Source organism: Anomaloglossus baeobatrachus, chromosome 5 (assembly GCF_048569485.1).
Source record: "Anomaloglossus baeobatrachus isolate aAnoBae1 chromosome 5, aAnoBae1.hap1, whole genome shotgun sequence".
Classification (NCBI taxonomy): Eukaryota; Metazoa; Chordata; class Amphibia; order Anura; family Aromobatidae; genus Anomaloglossus; species Anomaloglossus baeobatrachus.
Genome location: NC_134357.1, coordinates 444303429 through 444323433, shown reverse-complemented (window position 1 = coordinate 444323433; position 20005 = coordinate 444303429). Strand labels below are relative to the sequence as shown.

The following is a 20005-nucleotide window of genomic DNA, read 5'->3' as shown; positions in this document are numbered from 1 at the left end:
AAAAAAGCACAAACGTACCAGAATCACTGACGTGTGAAAGGGGCCTAAGGCCCGTTTCACACGTCAGTGAAAAACACAGACGTTTTTCACTGACGTGTAAAACATGCACATGTCCCTCCGTGTTCCGTGATTCACGGCACACGTGGGTTGTCCATGTGCAATCCGTGATCAGTGATTGCATATGGACATTACTCACCAGCCTTCACTGCTGCTGTCCATGGTACTGAAGTCTCCAGCTCTGCAGCGTCCGCCCATCACTCTCAGCACCTACTTTCGGGTCGGCTGTTCCTGCTTTCATGAACATTCATGAGCCAGGCAGGAGCTGCAGAGAGCGGAGGCTGCACAGCGAATCGCAGGCAAGGTAAGTTGAAAATATTTAATATTTAATATGTCAGTGTTTTTCTGGTACGTGTTTCACTGATCACACACGGATCACACCATAGTGTGGTCCGTGGGTCATCAGTGATGCCAGAAAAAAACGGACTTGTCTCCGTGCAGAATCACGGCCACGCGTGCACGCTGCACGGAGACACGTTCAGTGAAAAATCACTGATGTGTGAGCAGACCCATTGATTATAATGGGTCTGCATATGTCAGTGATTCTGGTACATTTTAAAAAAAGCACAAACGTACCAGAATCACTGATGTGTGAAGGGGGCCTAACAAAGTGGATGTGGGAAAAAAAAGAAAAAGCAAATGATTGAAATTGTTTCTTTAGTCATTAAAAGTAGTAAAATGTATAATAGAAACTGCCCTAAAAATGTGACTGCAGCAGAACATAGCATATCTACACTGCTGTGCCAGCCGGGCACTGTGTGTGACTGCACACATGGCTCCAACGTATGGCACTGTACACACAATGCAGTCTAGTAGGAACATTTTCAGTCTACAGTGGTAGCAAAGGTCCCATAGACTTTCTATTACCATTCTGTCCAACTCTGAACTTGTACAGTGATGGTAAAGAAGAAATTGCATGGGTTCCCAACCCTGAAACCCTGACTAAACCTTCTCTTCTGCTCGGCTCTGTTGACAGGGCGTTACTGATGACATTATGCAATCACACCCATTGACAATATAAAGAGCTGTTCTGTTGATGTGAAGCAGCAGAATCAACTGAAGGAGCTGTCCATGACCGCTCTGAGCCGGTGCCAGGTAGAACAGGCAGGTAGTTAGCCACTACCTGCCTGTTAGTTCTTAAGTCCATAGTTAAACAACACAATTGTCCCGGACAACACCTTCAATGGACTGTGTTTTGCTGTTTCAATAAAATCAGTGTTTTATCAACAGAAGATTATCATTACAGGAGTAGGTGTGTCATGCTTCCTGGTCCAACCCCTCTCCCACCAATGATAAGAAGCTTTCTGTCAAAACACAGTGTACACAGACAATGGCCAATCAGTGGTGAGGGCGGGGTTATACAGGGCTCAGTGATTGTATCACAATTTCTGCACCAAGAAAACTGAGTGACACATTGCTGGAATCAGGGTCTGTGTCTCTACATCATGGTGCTGTCAGATTACATAGCAGAAATCTGTTGTCAGATTCCCTTTAAACTGAGCAGTAGTGTGCATGCACTTAAATGAAATCTGTCACCAGGTTTTTGCTACATCATCTGAGGGCAGCATAATGTAGGAAAAGAGATCCTGAATCCAAAGATATATCACTTAGATTACTGGGAGCAGCAGTTGTGACACAATCAGAGTTCTTATCTGTAGCATGAAGCAGAGTGGAGAAAGCTAACCCCACCCACACCACAGCTCTCTGTGTACATTGTTTATTGACAGTGAGCTGCTAACCACAGGAGGATAGTGTGCTGGACTAGCAGTCAAATGACCTTCAGACCTGGTACTTATCACCTGGTGATAAAACCTTCATAAGTACAGAACAGCACACATTCTGATAAGAGACACATGGCTGAATTCTGTGTTTAACCCCTACCTCATACCGTCCTCAGATTACATAGCAAAAACCTGCTGACAAATTGCCTTTAATTCAAAAGGGGATGGGATCCCAAGTTTTATTATAAGCAATGGTTCTAGTGGGTGATAAATATTTTTGATGGGACAAGCCCTCAAGGCATCACAGAACTCTTTTACTACAACACAATATAACGTACATGTGGATATTTAGGAGTCTGAATATACTGTAGACAGCTGTTTGGATGATCCAAGGCAAATAAAAAAACAAAATGTTATTGTATGGACTAATTACCCTGGCGCACGGGGAATAGGCAGTTTGTGGATTTCTAGTCACAGAGCACATTGAAACGTTGCAGTGACAGATGGTTAATTCACATATAGATTTGGTATATTTGCTGTTTTATATAGAAAGACTGTATAATCTTTCACCCGTCAAGCTGTCTGATCCTGACCCAACAGCAAGACCCAAAATGTATGAATAACAGCAGGCGTGGGTTACTAATAATAAAGAGACTAGTCAGGAATTGGGGCAATCCTTTATTTATTGTCATTTCTATTATCAGATGCAGCAAGACCTGAAAAAAGAGAGATTAAATGTCCCACCCCTGGCTGTGATGGTACCGGACATGTAACGGGACTGTACCCTCATCACAGAAGCCTCTCAGGATGCCCACACAAGGACAGGATCCCTCCGGAGAGTAAGACACCCCATCATCTTCCTGAAGCCCATGGCGTGTCTTTTTTGTGGTCTACTTTTCCCCTTGTGCTCATTGTTTTCTCATTTTGAAGAAATGTACTTTGAATGAGAAGCTAATATAGTGCGGAAAGGCAGTGACAACTCGTTTCTGACTTATGTGAATGGTGGTTGTCAGCTCCTAAACACATCCAGCTATGGGCATGATGTACAATATATGCTGCGACACCTCTTAGGGCTCATTCGGACATCCGTTCACATGGATTCGACCCCGGCTGCATATCTCCCAACCGGAGCATAACAGCTTCATATATATCTATGAAAACATCACACTCATTGCTGTGCATGCGGTCCGAAATCAGACAAACGTCTGAATGAGCCCTTATGGAGGATAATATACAAGAAATATTTTGACTACGTTTAACTACAACCAATTATGCTTAGATTTTAATTTCATCATTCCCTTTCTATTTTTACAGTTCTGGCCATGCACGAGAATGTACTCAAGTGTCCAACCCCCGGCTGCACTGGACAGGGCCACGTTAACAGCAATAGGAACACACATAGGAGGTACGGGAGCATCATTAGCGACTCAGGAACTTATTCCCGTGATATAATATATCATCTAAGTTTTCTTTTATTTTGCATTGGTTTGTAGTTTATCTGGATGCCCCATTGCTGCAGCTGAAAAATTGGCCAGATCCCATGAGAAGCAGCAACAGCCTGGAGATCTCACCAAAAATAATACAAACTCAGACAGGATACTCAGGTAAAGCTGGACATCGCCCGTCGGGGCATCCACACAGGGAAACCCTAATAGTATACCAGAGAACTGGGTGTGGTTTTAAGCACCTTAAAGGGAACCTGTCAGGTCCCTTATGCCCTGCAGCCCAGCAGCATTCATACATGTATGCCCCAATCCCCTCCCTAACCAACCCTGTATAACGCTATTCACGAATATAAAAGTTTAATAAAACAAATTACATAAAACCTTGCTTTCCTTATCCTAATTCGGCCTTGAATAGTAGCTGGGGCGTTGTTTTCCCTGACTAGTCAGCCCGCTTTCTGTGTTTTCATGCCCCTGTGGGCGTGATAACATGATTTCCATGAGCCAGTGTCCCCGCCAACTCCTGGGACTCTTGTGCATGTGCGCGGCTGATTTTGGCACCATCAGTGCGCCTCAGAGGCAAGGTAGACGCTTCCTGGCTTTATTAGGCGCACTGCGCATGACCGGAAGTTCAGAAGACTGCTCACGCACACGGGTTTTGAACTTCTGGTCATATGAAGTGCAACTAATGAAGATGGGAAACATCCACTCTGCTTCTGGGGTGCAACAATGAGGCCGAAATGAGCCTTGCGCATGCACGTGTTTTTCAGGAGCCAGTGGTGACGCCAACTCGTGGAAATCATGTTATCATGCCCTCAGGGGTGTGATAACATGTAAAGACGGCCACCTAGTAAGGGGAGCTATCGCCCGTGCGACTATTCAGAGGCCTAATTAGCACATGGACAGTGAGGGTTATAAGTGGTTGTTTTTAAACAACATATAAGTGAATAGCGTTATACAGGACTGGTTAGGAGGGAATTTGGGCATACAGGTATGAATGCTGCTGGATTGGAGGGCATAGGGGACCTTTGGAAAAGCTGGGGATATCTCTGAGAGATGTCACCTTGTCTGTTGAGATTTACCTAATCCTGATTACTAAGGGTATGTGCACACGGTCAGTATTTGCAGCAGAAATTTCTGCTTGCTGCAAATACTTAACATGTGCACATACTTTAAGACAGAAATCACATTCCCTGCTTTAAAGATATAGGAGGGTTCTCTACAGACACCCTCCAACTCTTCCATGACACATGATGTTAAGGGAGATAAAGATCCAGCCAGTTGAATTTCTTCGACTGATCATTTTGCTCTCTCCGAGATAAGACACTGCCAGATGAGTCTGACAAGTGGGACTCTCATAGAGAGCACAAGAACGCTCGGTCTAGCCAAGCATTCCTGTCGGGAGACACCATTATCCAATGTGTATGGAGGCCTTAACTAACTACAGCTCAGCTAGAACTATAATGTTTTAACATGCATGCCCTTTATATTCTTTATTCCTAGGCCCATGTGCTTTGTGAAGCAGCTGGAGATTCCCCAGTATGGCAGCTACAGGCCTAACATGGTTCCTGCAACGCCAAGAGCCAATTTAGCCAAGGAACTGGAGAAATACTCCAAGGTTACCTTTGATTATGCAAGTTTTGATGCTCAGGTTTTCGGCAAACGCTTGCTTGCCCCAAAGATTCAGACAAGCGAAACCTCACCCAAAGCCTTTAAATGTAAGTATGGGTCATCATATCCTATACTGGCAACATGTTAGAAAATCTGTTCAGTTATGTGGTGATACATAGGGAGATGGACTGTTCAGGAGCTTATAAATTACGTGTGACTGTCCCTCCTGGTAGAGCAGTTATAGTGTCCATAATGGTTGCCAGCACAAACATATATACTGTGTTTCCCCCAAAATAAGAAAGGGTCTTATATTATTGTTTGATTCGAAAGATGCACTAGGGCTTATATTTAGGGGAGGTGTTATATTTTCCCATGTACAACAATCCACATTTATTCTTGGATAAAAATTAAATATTTATTCAAATCTAATGCAAACAAGATTTTAGGGTGTATAAAAAGAGAGATTAGATCCCGTGATCCCAATCTATTGTTACCCCTCTATAAATCACTTGTAAGGCCACATCTGGTATATGGGATCCAGTTTTGGGCTCCACATTTTAAAAAGGACATTCACAAGTTAGAGTCAGTTCAAAGGCGGCTAACGAGACTACTACAAGGGATGGAAGCCGCCCATATGATGACAGGTTGGAAAAGTTAGATATGTTTAGCTTAGAAAAAAGACGTCTCAGAGGAGATCTCATTTATATGTATAAATACATGTGTGGTCCATATAAAGGACGGGCACATGACTTATTTCTTCCGAAGACAGTACTAAGGATCAGGGGGCACTCACTGCGAGTGGAAGAAAAGCGATTCCGACACCTAAATAGGAAAGGGTTCTTTACAGTTAGAGCGGTCAGACTGTGGAATGCCCGACCAAAGGAGGTAGTAATGGCAGAAACTATAACAGCTTTTACAAAAGGGCTGGATGATTTCCTCAGTACACATAACATTGTTGGTTATAAATGACTTAGAGACAAAATGTAGAACTGGTGGAAGAAGGTTGAACTAGATGGACCTAGGTCTTTTTTCAACCTAAGTAACTATGTAACTATGTAACTAATCATGTCACATTCTGGAACATCAACATTTCGTGTTAATCCTATTACTGGCTCAGATGCACATTTTCTTATCTGATCTGCTATTCTCGTGGTACAGAACCAGTCCTATAGTGGTGGACACATACAATATTTACAAAGGTTTAAATTACCTGCTTAAATTTATTATTCCCTATGTACTGCTAAGTTTGCCCCAAAAGAAAGCAGGTACTTCCTAAAGAATAGCACTTACCAGAGCTCAAATAATTAGAGTTGGCAAGTGAATGGGCTCTCACATACAAACCTGCTTCGCTGTCAGATCCTCCTACGTTCTACAATGGTTGGCTCTCCCTGGTGACTGGAAGAAGTATGACTCGTGCGGTTTGATAATGGTACCTGATCTGTTTGTGAGCGCTGCAGCACAATGCAGCTGGAACGGTGAGGGACCTGACAGTGAAGCAAATCTCTGTGTGAGAGCCTATCCACCATCAACACTTGCCAACTGTAATTGTTTGGGCTCTGGTTAGTGCGATTTTTTTTTTTGATGGGGGAGAGGGTGTCTGCTTTCTTTGATGAAGAGACCTGTTGTATTCTTTAACTTTTTTATCTGCTTGGACACTTTTTTTTATGGAAAAACGCAACTAGGGCTTATTTTTGGATTAGGGCTTATATTTTAAGCATACTCAAGAAAGCCTATAAAATCCTACTAGGGCTTATTTTTGGGGTAGGTTTTATGTTCGAGGAAATGGTATATATAAACAGTGGAATAGAGTTTATGGCAATGGGGAAAAAGAAAATGACTCAAGGACTTATACTTTATGGAAAAATGCTGCTTAGTAATAGGTAAATATCAAACAAAGATTATAAAAAAATGAAATGTTGGAAGCTCCATGTAGGGGGATGAGGTGATGCGCTGTAATCTGCAATCAGGATCTACAGATAGAGCTCGGCAAAGAGTATGGGGAGGTTTAGGAAAACTGCTTGTAGATCTCAGTAGCCTCGAGAGGGCTTTCCCTCATAACTAATCCTACTTTCCAAGATCCTTGTGTAATCCTGACACAGCTGCTCAGTAAGAAAACGTTCATGCTTCAGAGACGACTCCGCTATAGCAGCACAATGGGACTTACTTCTTTATTGCTGAACCCACACGGCACACAGAATGATGACGTTGGCTACAGGCCAAATTGGAGAAGTGGCGCTGACAGCTTGGGTTAGGACTGACGGAAAAGTCATTTGTTTCACAGCAAAAATAATTCTCCCGCTGAATAAGATCGCCTCATTTGCAATATTTGCAGAGCATTTTTCTGGGTAATTGTACTGACAAAATAAATTCCTGCAAAGCAGCGAGGACGGCGAACCGTCCCACCACCGCTCTTCTCCTCTAATTCACTGACTGAAAATCCATCTGAGCTGGAAAGATTTATTAAATGTAAAACTTCATGGAGGAGGTGGAAGCAAATTGGAGATGAATCTTCCCACTGGTTAAATTTCCCAGAGGAGATTTAAAGTAGATGCGTAGCAGCCGAGGTAGCTCATAATGCAATTCATTAGGTGTTTGGAGGAGTTTCTTGGTGAGGATATATTATATTTGGTGAACTGGTTCTCGGTGTGAAATTTAATGCAAAAAATAATATTGCACTTTTTTTTTAGATAGTGGAACATACCGCAATGCACGTAGTGCCTGGGTCACATAGTCGTTATGTAATTCATCCCTGAGGGAAGGGATGGGAGGGCAGAAAGTCGTCAGAACCAGAAGCGCTGGCATTTTTCCAGATCACTCTGTTATATAAAGAACACAATGAAGTAGCAAAATGGTAGAAAATTGTAATGATGGCTATTTAGAAAGTTGCTTAAAAAGGTGGTCCATTGACAATAAGTTATCACCTGTCAACAGGATAAGTAACTTATGGATCAATAAGGGTCCTACTTCTGGGACCGACACTCCACAGCAGAAAGGGTCCCCATTAGAATGACTACCTCGCCATTCAGTCCCTATGAGGCTGTAAAGCGCCGAGATAATTTTTCTGGTAAAAAATGAATAGAACTGTGGTCAGCCATGCTCATTGCTGCTCCAGCTAATATATAAAGTTGAGTGTGTGTATGTGTGTAAGGGCTCTTTTCCAGTTGCGTACCGCTTCCGATGCGGCAGCATCGGAAGCGATATGCTAATGACACTGCTGCAGGTATCAGCCGAGGGTCATGCGACTGTGATGCGATCTTGTGTTCGTATCACAGCCTCGGAGAAGATAGAGGGAGCACTTTGTCCCATCGCCTCCACGGCCTGTCTCTGCGTGTATCGCACTGCAGTCGCATTACATGTGAGTGTAGTGCGGGGTTTCACACGCTTCCATAGGCTTGCATGGGGGTGCATGAGCCGAGACTCGCTGCAAAACACAGCATGCTGCGACTGCAACGGGAGCACGATTCGTGTTCAGAAATAAAAGGAAAGAGGGCACTGCCTCATTGATTAACACTGGTGCGAGTGCAATCCGATGTTTTATCGGATCGCACCCGCACAAGAAAATCACAAGTGGAAAAGAGCCCTAAGGGTATGAGTCCACTTGTGTATGACTCGTGCGAGTCTCTCATCGTTATCACCCGACACAGCGCACACTCTCCTCACAGGAGCACCTCAGCTGCATGGAAATACATGGAGCCGACCCCCCTCCTGTCAGGAGAGTGTGCGGCTGTTGCGGGTGATACCGATGTGAGACTGCGTGAGTCATACGCAAGTGGAATCATACTCTATGTCTGCTAAAGGAATTTTCACCGTTGCATATATAGTAACACAATTTTGAACACCCACCTCACATGACTCGGAACGTCAAGGACTGTGTTTTGAGGGGAAATTTTAACCCCGAGCTTTACAGGTATTCGCTCAAAGCAAAACTCTTACTTACTTTCTGTTTGGATTTGTGATGTAATATATTGGCTGTTTTGACAGTTATCCTGGATATTTATCAGGTGGCCTATATCAACCAATCACAGCTCTGCTTATATTTTGCTACAGGTCATTAATAGGAGCTCTGATTGGTTGCTGAAGGCAATGAAGGACATTGTTAGTATAAGAGGCTTATGTGTCAGTTAATATGATTTTGGTGGTGAGAAGGGGGTGGGAGAGAGGGAAAGTGGGAGAGAGGGAGACTGGGAGGAAGGCAGAGTGGGAGAGTGGAAGAAAGGAAGAGAGGCAGAGTGGGGGAGGGAGAGAGAGATTTGGTTCTATCCTGGGCAAAGCTGGTACTACAGCTAGTTCTGAATAAAAGTGCCCCATTCTGATGATCAGTCCCAGCGGTTTAACCCCAAATGATCTATAAGTAATCACCTATCCACGAGACTCATATATGTGATAACAACTAGGCAATAACAAAATACATGCACATAGACTGTCCCTATAAAACTTAAATACTTTATTAAATCACTTAAAACCACACCGTGATTACTAAAAGTGCACAGGATAGATTGCTAGCCCTCAATAGCTGCACCTATCTGTGCACTGCTTAACAGCGGGGGTTGGCACCCTAAAAATGCAATATGGCGCCCCCACTCCGCGACGACTTTCCCTGCTGCCCCTGAAGTCCCTGCCGGAAAAAAGGTGCAGTGCCTAAGATAAGTGCAACAAATAAATTGGTGTGGCAGGTGGACAGTAGGGAGAAAAATTCAAAAACGTATTAATGTGAATAAAATGGTAATTTCAAGCCTCAACGCATTTCTCCCAGAAGTGGGTTCCTCAGGAGGCCAATAGTAAACTACAATGGTGGTTCAGGAAAACCCTCTGTAGCCTAATGGCTGATTCAAAGAGGGGATCCTGTTGATAAATAGCACACTGCAGACCCAAATAGTGCTGGTGTCCAAGGGAAAACACCCTATTCAATGAGATCACCTATCCACCTAACAAGTCCCTGAAGTGTGCATTTAGGAAGCAAATAGAAAAAAAAATTCCGAGCAGTCAGTTGGACACTCCCTTCTGTAAAGTATCTTGCCCTTGGAACTTTCTTTTACTATTTTCTAACGTGGTTGCCTGTCTGATCTTTCACAGCTAAACCATTTCCAAAGGCCTCATCCCCAAGTCACAGTCCATCCAGCAGCTATGTTAAAAGCACTTCATCTTCTTCCTCTGGCTTTGACTACACCCATGATGCCGAGGCTGCACACATGGCAGCAACGGCCATCTTGAATCTTTCCACTCGATGCTGGGAGATGCCGGAGAATCTCAGTACAAAGCAGCAGGACCTGCCAAGTAAAGTGAGTACCTAGATTATCATCGCATGTACGAGTGCCACCGTGTGAATTGCTCAGACTCATCATTCTGAAGCATGGATTTACTTTTTACCTTTGAACAAGTTATGCCTATCCAGCATCGTTTACTACGTTCCTGTGGGGATCAATCTTACACTTTCAAAACACAAGATAATCTACTTAAATTGTTGTTCCATATTAGTTATTATCATTTATAACTGGTGTGTGTGAAAACTAAAACCAGGTCTTCTGCCCTCGTCTGTTCATCCAGTCTATGGACATTGAAGTCGATGAAAATGGCACTTTGGACTTGAGTATGAACAAACATCGGAAAAGGGAGAACACATTCCCCAGCAGCAGCAGTTGCAGCAGTAGTCCAAGCATGAAGTCACCGGACCAGTCCCAACGCCAAAATTGCACCAGTGCCACAAGTAGCACTATGACCTCACCCCAGTCCAGCCAGACCTCTCGGCAAGATGATTGGGACGGACCCATTGACTATACCAAGCCAAATCGCCAACGTGAAGAGGAGCCTGAAGAAGTAAGTTACTGGTGAATCACAAAACAATTAAGTATTTAGCTAAAGGGTTAAATGTTGGAATTCTGTAACTGTCAGCAATGAATAATAGTTATAGGATTAATCCCATCTCCAAGATCCGATCCCAATATGTAGTAGGTGTAATAACAATAATAGTAATAATATTAGCAAATACCTCCAATTAGAAATGTAGTATGGTTCTCCTGATATAGCTATGTCTCTTATGTCATGTGCAGGGCATTGCAGCTTATGTATCCATGGTTACGTTCACTCATATAATGACAGTTAGTTGCTGTAGTCGTAACCATGGAAACCTAAGCTGCAATGCCCTGCACATCAAGTAAGAGACATGGCTAATCAGGAGAACTATACTACATTTCTAATTGGAGGGATTTGCTAATATAATTATTATTATTATTATACCTAGTACATATTGGGATAGGATCTTGGAGATGGGAATACCTCTTAAAGTAAACTGTTTATATATTTGTGCCCCAAGAACAAGAGTATTTTTGCATTGTTGTCTAAGGAGGTCTATACACCTTTAATAGCTTTCAGCCGCACACTTATTTGGCCGACAGATATTCCAGCCAATTCCCTCATACACATGCATGCTCAGTTTGGCCGAGCATTAACGTGTTTTCAGTAAGGAGAGAGGAGTGAATCACCGCCACGCACATCTTGTGGCAGAGTCTTTTGTTTAAGAGCAATAAGATTGAGTGTTGAAATTTGCCTCAATCCTTCTGTTTCTTCTATGTCATCTGTCAGGGAGAGTCTGGACCCCTTAGTTTATATGGTTGTTCCCAACAAAATCACCCTGCACTCATTTGTATAGACACCTTTAGACTAATGGCACAAAGACAAAAACTTGGTTGTAGTTTTCTGAAGGTCCTGACAAGCTTATGTTTTACTGGGAGGGAACAATATGAGTATACAATTTGTGGGTAGTTTAAAAGAAAAATTTAGTCCACTCCATATTGTCTCTCCACAGCAGATCTCTCTGCATAATCTCTCCATATCGTGTCTCCCTCTATAGTGTGTCTCTCTCCATAGTGTGTCTCACTCCATATTGTTCTCCCTCTATAGTGTGTCTCTCTCCATACCATGTCTCTCTCTTTACCGTGTTTCTCTCTAACATGTCTCTCCATAGTGTGTCTCTCCATAGTGTGTCTCTCCATAGTGTGTCTCTCCATAGTGTGCCTCTCTCCATAGTGTGCTTCTCTCCATAGTGTCTCTCTCCATAGTGTGTCTCCATAGTGTCTCTCCATAGTGTACCTCTCTCTCTGCATAGTGTACCTCTCTCCATAGTGTGTCTCTCCATAGTGTGCCTCTCTCCATAGTGTCTTTCTCCTTAGTGTGTCTCTCCATAGTGTGTCTCTCCATAGTGTGTCTCTCCATAGTGTGTCTCTCCATAGTGTGCCTCTCTCCATAGTGTACCTCTCTCCATAGTGTGCTTCTCTCCATAGTGTCTCTCTCCATAGTGTACCTCTCTCTGCATAGTGTACCTCTCTCCATAGTGTGCCTCTCTCCATAGTGTCTTTCTCCTTAGTGTGTCTCTCCATAGTGTGTCTCTCCATAGTGTGTCTCTCCATAGTGTGTCTCTCCATAGTGTGCCTCTCTCCATAGTGTACCTCTCTCCATAGTGTACCTCTCTCCATAGTGTACCTCTCTCCATAGTGTGCTTCTCTCCATAGTGTGTCTCCATAGTGTCTCTCGCTCTCTGCATAGTGTGCCTCTCTCCATAGTGTATCTCTCCATAGTGTGTATCCATAGTGTGCCTTTCTCCATAGTGTGCCTCTCTCCATAGTGTCTTTCTCCTTATTGTGTCTCTCCATAGTGTGTCTCTCTCCATAGTGTCTCTCTCCATAGTGTCTCTCTCCATAGTGTGTCTCTCCATAGTGTGTATCCATAGTGTGCCTTTCTCCATAGTGTCTTTCTCTCTCTGCATAGTGTACCTCTCTCCATAGTGTCTCTCTCCATAGTGTATCTCTCCATAGTGTGTATCCATAGTGTGCCTTTCTCCATAGTGTGCCTCTCTCCATAGTGTCTTTCTCCTTATTGTGTCTCTCCATAGTGTGTCTCCATAGTGTGTCTCTCTCCATAGTGTGTCTCTCTCCATAGTGTATCTCTCCATAGTGTGTCTCCATAGTGTGCCTTTCTCCATAGTGTCTTTCTCCTTATTGTGTCTCTCCATAGTGTATCTCTCCATAGTGTGTCTCTCTCCATAGTGTCTCTCTCTCCATAGTGTGCCTTTCTCCATAGTGTGCCTCTCTCCATAGTGTGCCTCTCTCCATAGTGTGCCTCTCTCCATAGTGTGCCTTTCTCCATAGCGTGTCTCTCTTCATGGCGTCTCTCTCCACAGCGAGTTGCCATAAATTCCATCCTAGGTGCCATATTATCTTTTAAGCATTAATATGTATCTTTAAGAATTAAAATACAATCTAAATTCTACTTTTCTTCAAAGTCTGAACCTGCGGGAGCTTCTTTTGCTTCATCAGAAGCCGACGACCAAGAGATGCAGGAGGAGAACTTTGAAGACCGTAAATACCCCGGAGACGTGACGCTCAGCAATTTCAAGCTGAAGTTTCTCTCCAAGGACAGCAAGAAAGAGCTGCTGACGTAAGTAAAATGGAATATAACGTGAATTATTAACGTACGGCAGACACAATAGCTTAGTTTGAGCTCCAGACACATTTTGGCAGGAAGGGAAATCTGTAAAACTTTACGAAAGGTCCCGGTTATTATTTCATGCCGTACATTTGTTGGGAGGGCAGGTAAGTGGGTATACGGGCAACACTGGCGATCCACTCATTCTCTAGGGTGCGAGCACATGAGTAGATTAGGTGACATCTAGACACAAAATAGTTTCCAGTCATTGGGGATACAGTATGATGTTTTCTACGAATACCATATCAAGAAGCTGAGAAAATCTCCCTTCTCCAGCTTAGACCCTTACAGAGGTAAGTCAGTGTTTGTGTTTCCATGATATGCATAAAGGGTCCCTATTTTGCCCAGATGTACCCCTGCATTAAGGTGTGCCCATTGCCTACACACTGTGTCGGCAGTCATTTTGTGTCCTGAATCAATACCTGAATATTAGTTCAGTCTACAGAGTCGCTGCTTCCCCTCTGTGCAGACAGTGGGTACATTTAAAGTCTGGCAGAACATGGCCCTCCCGTCGGACTTACTTGAAACCAATATTTTCCCAGATATTTTGCTGCACAACGGGATATTCGGCCAATACGTGATGGGGGGTGCGCAAGTCCAAAAGGGGGCGATGGAGGAAAAAGAGCAGGAACCCTCCTGAATGAGTAAGTTCTACATTAAGCCTTTGCTTAGCACACCTAAGAAATTAGCAATGGTGGGGATGTATCTGCAGATCAAGAGAATCGCTGAATTTTCTGAAGCTAGACGTGGATATTATTGCTGGGTTCGGATAACGCGGTCCAATCTTACAGCTGTTCCTAAACTTGGCAGAAACTTTTGATTTGTTGATACGTTCCCTAGAAATGTATAAATTGCAGTGCTCTTTGACAACCATCAAGGTTGAGGTTTCTTGTTTGTTGGCACTTTTAGAAATCTGCTAGATTTAGGTAAAGGAGAATGGAAAAAACTAAATTTGGAAAAATTATTCGGGTTAGAAGCATGAGACTAGAAAAGGAAGCAAGAATCACATCTCAACCCCGAGCCCAGTGGAGCTGAAAACTTGTTTATATCATTACTGCAAAATCTCCAGTGAAGAACCAAAGCCGCGATATTGATCTTATAGGTTTAGGTTATCAGAACACAATTCTTGGGAGAGAAAAAAAAAAATCACAAACGTCTACTTTATTTTTAGTCTTGACGTCAGATATCACTTTTGTCTTTATTACCAAACTGGTACAATTTTATTAAAAATGACACTTTTGGCCATTGTTCTCCACACATGATACCTTCCCAGGATCCTTCTTGGATTATTGCTGTTTCCTCCTCCAACTGCCTTTTCTTCAAGGAATGTAGAACTTGACGAAAGTCTAGAGTTTTAGTATAATTAATCTGTAGTCATGTCACGGTGTCTGTGTACGCTCTACGTTGCAGCGGCAGAAAGTTGAGGAATTGTTCCTTCTTGAGTAGGTAACTGAGTTCTTATTCCTTGAAAGCCACCTGCCTTGCCCTCCCCAAAGAGTAGCAGCAGCCAACCTGATGTGTTGGTCAGTTTGTATTGCCCTCATGGGCCAGGCATCAGCCTCCACCGTCTTATACTCTAGTGTTGTGTACATTTTCATCTTGTAATTTCCATCACATCTTGGTGTGCGTGGAGAAGAGTCTGTGATGATTGATTGGACATAAGTACATAGCTCTTATCTACTTTTGCAGTGATTGTGTCTTTATGGGACATTTTAGGCAACATGTTGGCAGCAAAAGAAACAAAATTGTTGAGTGTGGTTTAATGCTCTTCCTCTCCACCTGGAAAAACACTGAATGACAATCAATGGTCCTTGTCGGCTGGGTGACCTAGATAGAGGGTAGGGTTACCACAAGAATAATGAGAATTCCAGTTTGCTTGTATTACCATCCAAGATATTCTTGACTTATTCGTCATGTGCTTGATATGGATGCTTATGCAAGAATTCTGGGGAGGGGGGGGGGGGGGGGGGGGGTGTTCAAATCCCACCAAGGACAACATCTTCAAGGACTTTGTATGTTCTCCCCGAGTTTCTGTAGGTTTTCTCTCAGGTTCTCCAATTTCCTCCCACACTCGAAAGACATACTGATAGGGAATTTACATTGTGAGAGAGGGGAGCCAGCACGATCTGAAAATGGCATGCATCATATAAAAAGTGCAAATTCACAGATTTATTCCAACCGTACTGTAATATAAATGAGATTTTTAGCAAATAATTGATCAATTCTTTGAGCCACCCCTGCCAACGTCACGGCAAATCTCAATAGGGGGGTCCTACTCTATATTCTGTATTTCATGTGCCATGCGGCCTCCTAGATAAAGTTAAAAGCAGAACCATAATGGAGCACACATACCTGTAACCTGTATATATAACTGCTTCTATGTTGCAAAATATGATGCATGCAATTTCAGATCGTGCTGGCTCCTTTTTTTCTAATTTACATTGTGAGTCTCAATAGGGACAGTAAAGCGTGAGTTTAATAAAGAAATATTGTACCTCTGCTTGTTAGAAAGCAGGAAAGTATGAGACTAACAATCATATCTAGCACTCCCTAAGATCTCTTACCAGGATCTTAATTTTTGACATTTGGATAGGTATAAGGTCCCAAGGATTGGACATTTTTACTTGGCTCCGACTTCTGATAATAGAATAGCAAAGGAATGGCCACCAGTGGAGTTGGCGAGACAATTGCATTGCCGATTAGACCGACAAATGAACACGTATCATCTCTGATATACTATGTGACATTACAGTGACCTCCTCTGCTTTCGAGTAACATGGCATTTTCTCTGCACGCAGCTGCCCCACGCCAGGATGTGATGGAAGCGGACACATTACTGGGAATTATGCCTCTCACCGCAGGTTAGACCTCTCTTGACTGCTCCTTTGTGCTTTGGCTTGCAGGCTGTTTAGTACTATCCCGCACACCTCTTTTTTTTTATTTTGGCTTATCCAGTTATCTATCTGTTCTCTTTCAGTCTTTCTGGTTGCCCTCTTGCTGACAAGAGTCTCAGAAACCTCATGGCTGCACACTCTGCTGATCTCAAGTATGTTTGCGCTGAGCTAAACTGCTACTCCTGGCTTTTCTTCTCTCCCTTCTGCTTGTCAAAATCTGCTGAGGCTGATCAAAAGCTGTAGTGGGTCATTAGAACCAGGGTGGGAAAAAAAAATGTAACAAGAAGACGTTACATATTGATTACTACTAGTGTCTGTCATTTGAGCTCTAAGCAGATTTTGCTTCTTCAGGGCTAATTGCTGCACCATTTGCCCACCCTGCTTTCCTTATTTGCTACAGAATGGATGTCAAATGTATATTAAGACATGTGTAAACTATTGCAAGTTAGTTCAGAGCATGTCCGTCATACTGCCCCCCGCTGGCTGCTGTTAGCATTGCAAGCCTGGCGATTGCAACAGAGAAGAGCTGTTGCAGAGATTCTTGTTCCTTGATCTTCTCTTCATCCTCCATGTTATCATGTCATATGAAAGCAGGACTGCCCATCAGGAGATATTCCTGGACAGTAATGATGATTGCCTCTGCACCCTGGACGTGTCCATTATCGTCCCGATATACAGCCTAAATGTTGAACAAGGCATCATTAAATTAATAGATGGTGTTCTCATGTAGACAGAGAACAGCTCACAAAAATGATGGGAATACAACAGGCGTAACCTTAAAACAGATACCCAGGTTCCCTGCCAGGCTCTGACACAAACATGTGACCACTGCAGCCAATCACTTGAGGCAGCAGACAGCACATGTCCATGTTGAAATGTCATGACTGAAGGCCAGGATACAGGAGACCCCTTTAAAGGGTTATTCAGAACTTTTTTTTTTTTATCTAAGCACTTATCGGCAGGTAGTTGCTGACTACCTGCCTGTGCTGCCCTACGACGATCTCTCCCTGCTCCAGCCAGCAATTATTATGCTTCCGTTGAATCAGGTCGACAGAGCAGTTCCTTTTCTTCCACTCTGCGCTGTCCATAGGTGTCACTGCCAGCGTCATATTGACTAACAGCCGGCTCAGCCTAGCGCAGCACTGAGACAGCTGTCAATCAACATAAAGTCAGCAGCCACGGCCCGTCAACAGAGCAGAGTGGAAGAAAAGAAGCTGCTCTGTTGATGTGACATCACAGGAAGCAGGAAAATCGTCAGCAGGATCAGTCCATAACTGCTCTGAGCCGGGAGATATGATTGCAGGGCAAATCAGGCAGATAGTTAGCAACTACCTGCTGACACATGGATACCCCCATATGAAAAATGGTAAAAAAAAAAGAAGTCCTGGATAACTTATTTAACCATTGTATAATTTTACATTCTGCATCTTATTGATTTATTTTGTATTTCAATTCATCACTACTATCAAAATCCATGCTTGCTCAGAGGAAACATTCCTGGTAACTTTCTGTACACAGCTAATGCATCTCACAGCTAAGGGTTTGTTACAATTGCATATAACCTGGATAATACTCTTAGGCTATGTGCCCACGGGAGCTTGTTTCTGCGGATTTTGCCGCGGAAAACCTGCGGATTTTTCTGCATTTTCCAGATAAATCCGCAGGTTTTAGCATGTACAGTCACTCCCCATGTTATCCTATGGGACATGGGGAGTGCTGTGTCCACGCTGCGGAGAGTGCGGCTGCCAAACATGCTGCGGATGTCCACATCCGCAGGTATAATTGCATGTCAATTCTTCATGCGGAATTACCTGCGGATGTCCCGGCCCTCCGCTATGGAGATAGAGGCCGGGACGTCCGCAGGTAAGCCGCATGAATGTCCGCATGTTTCCCGCAGCTATTCCACTGTAATCTAGCAGCTAAAAATAGCTGCGGACGCCGGCGAGCAGCTGCGGGAAACATGCACAGGTACGAGCGCCCGTGGGCACATAGCCTTAAGGCCACATTCACACAGATTTTTTGAGGCATTCAAAAACGACGAGTTTTTGAAGCAAATAATCGCTTTAGGAAACCTATTTTGAGCAGTTTTTGGAGGCGTTTTTTATTTCCCGATCCTGTTTTGAAAAGTTAGGAAGTTTTTTCCTGAAGAATTGTTTTGCATCCTTTTGATCTGCCAGTGACTAGTTTGGATCTGATTGGAGTAGGTGAACTAGTTCCATGCACTCTTTTTTTTTTTTCCATCATGCGTGTAGCAGCCTATCATGTTTAGAGAACATGTATTGGACTGTAGGCAAAAACAAGTCACGCGTGATACAAATTCTCATCGCTGGTGAAAAAAGGTGTCAGTGTGCTCCACAGAAAGGCAAAAAAGTCTCCCTGATTAATCATGATATATTAATGTGCATACCTGAGCAATATTATATGATTTCTGTATATTTACTCGGTGCTATCATTGGCTTCGCTGTAACATGTGATTACCGCGGGCCTTATATAAAATATGTCATTAGACCCGCTATAGCCACGCCCTCTGGGGAAGGAACTGACACTTTCACTTGTTTAAGGCCTCTTTCACTCATCCGCGTAAAAAACACACGTGTTTCACGGTCAGTGGTGAAGGTGCGTATGTGTGTGCGTGTTCAGCGTGTGTTATCTGTGTGACATCTGCATAGCACACGAACAGCATGTACCTGTATTCTCATCTGTCCCCGGCGATGCTGTCTCCAGTGCTGCTGCTTCCGGGTCCGCGATGCAGTGAATATTCATGAGCATAATGAGCAAGCCCGGAAGCAAATGATAGCAGCGCCGAAGAAAGCAGCGCTGGAGACAGGGGGAGAATAGAAAATCCTTTTATTTCAAAGACACGTGTTTTCTCCGGTACGTGTCATACGGATCACATCCGTGTGACATCCATGCTGCTGGAGAAAAATTGACATGTCGCAGTGTGGAGCAGACAGACACATGTGTGCTCCATGCAGCCACACGGTCCGTGTGACAAAATAGACATGTGCGTAAAACCATTGATTTTAATGGGTCTACGTGTGTCCATGTCTCCTGTACATGTGAAAACGGACCTCACACCTGCCAAAAAGGCAGATGTGTGAAAGAGGCCTAAAAAAAGTTTTTAAAAAAGCTAGACAGCCCCCCTCCCCCCATTCATGTGAACAGCAGGGTGGATAGTTATGAATAAGAAGAATTTGAATCTTCTAGACATTCTTAGGGTATGTGCACACCACGTCTTTTCTGAGCTTCGAAAACCAGCCTTAAAATGGACTTAGAAACACATATGATCATTGTTTTTAGCATTTTGTAAGCAAAAACTACTCACTGTTTACATGCTTCGTCTTTTTGACCTTCTTTTAACAGCGTCATATTTGAAAGGCGCAAAAGATGTGGCCTGACCATTCTTCAGGCGGCTACCGTTTGTAAGCTGCTCATTATGTTATATATAGAAGTAGAAAACAAAAAAAATGCCATAAAAACAACACAAGAATCTTCAAAAAAGACCTCTGGCGCTTATTTGAAGAGTCTGAGGCTTGAAGAGACGCATCTAGAACACGTCGTGTGCACATACCATTAAATTGTTTTTTTTAGGAGGATTTTGGAATAGATCTGCTAAAAAAAAAAAACCTCCCTAAAAGACTTCATGTGAACATAGCCTTTAGGGTATGTTCAAAACAAGATTTTTCTACAAGCAACTGGAAGCAGATCTGTATCAAAATCCACATATAAGTCAAATTTAGATCTCCGTCAAACACTATCCAAGTAGGTACCACGTCACAAAATCTCAGTGTGAACATAGCCT

At 43.4% G+C, this 20005-nt stretch overlaps 1 protein-coding gene across 2 annotated transcripts in view; it reads left to right on the top strand.

Annotated features, from left to right (window-relative positions):
• The window catches only part of MYT1 (myelin transcription factor 1), a 136501-nt gene that overhangs the window by 70321 nt on the left and 46175 nt on the right, over nucleotides 1–20005 (top strand). Inside the window, exons 8-17 of one of the 2 annotated variants that reach the window (XM_075350455.1) lie at nucleotides 2483–2617; nucleotides 3093–3183; nucleotides 3272–3382; nucleotides 4724–4938; nucleotides 9905–10110; nucleotides 10376–10645; nucleotides 13107–13261; nucleotides 13852–13953; nucleotides 16108–16170; nucleotides 16287–16355. In XM_075350455.1, the coding sequence (XP_075206570.1) occupies nucleotides 2483–2617; nucleotides 3093–3183; nucleotides 3272–3382; nucleotides 4724–4938; nucleotides 9905–10110; nucleotides 10376–10645; nucleotides 13107–13261; nucleotides 13852–13953; nucleotides 16108–16170; nucleotides 16287–16355 (1417 nt within the window). The remainder of the gene's footprint in view (nucleotides 1–2482; nucleotides 2618–3092; nucleotides 3184–3271; nucleotides 3383–4723; nucleotides 4939–9904; nucleotides 10111–10375; nucleotides 10646–13106; nucleotides 13262–13851; nucleotides 13954–16107; nucleotides 16171–16286; nucleotides 16356–20005) is intronic. The other variant, XM_075350456.1, reaches the window with a different exon arrangement.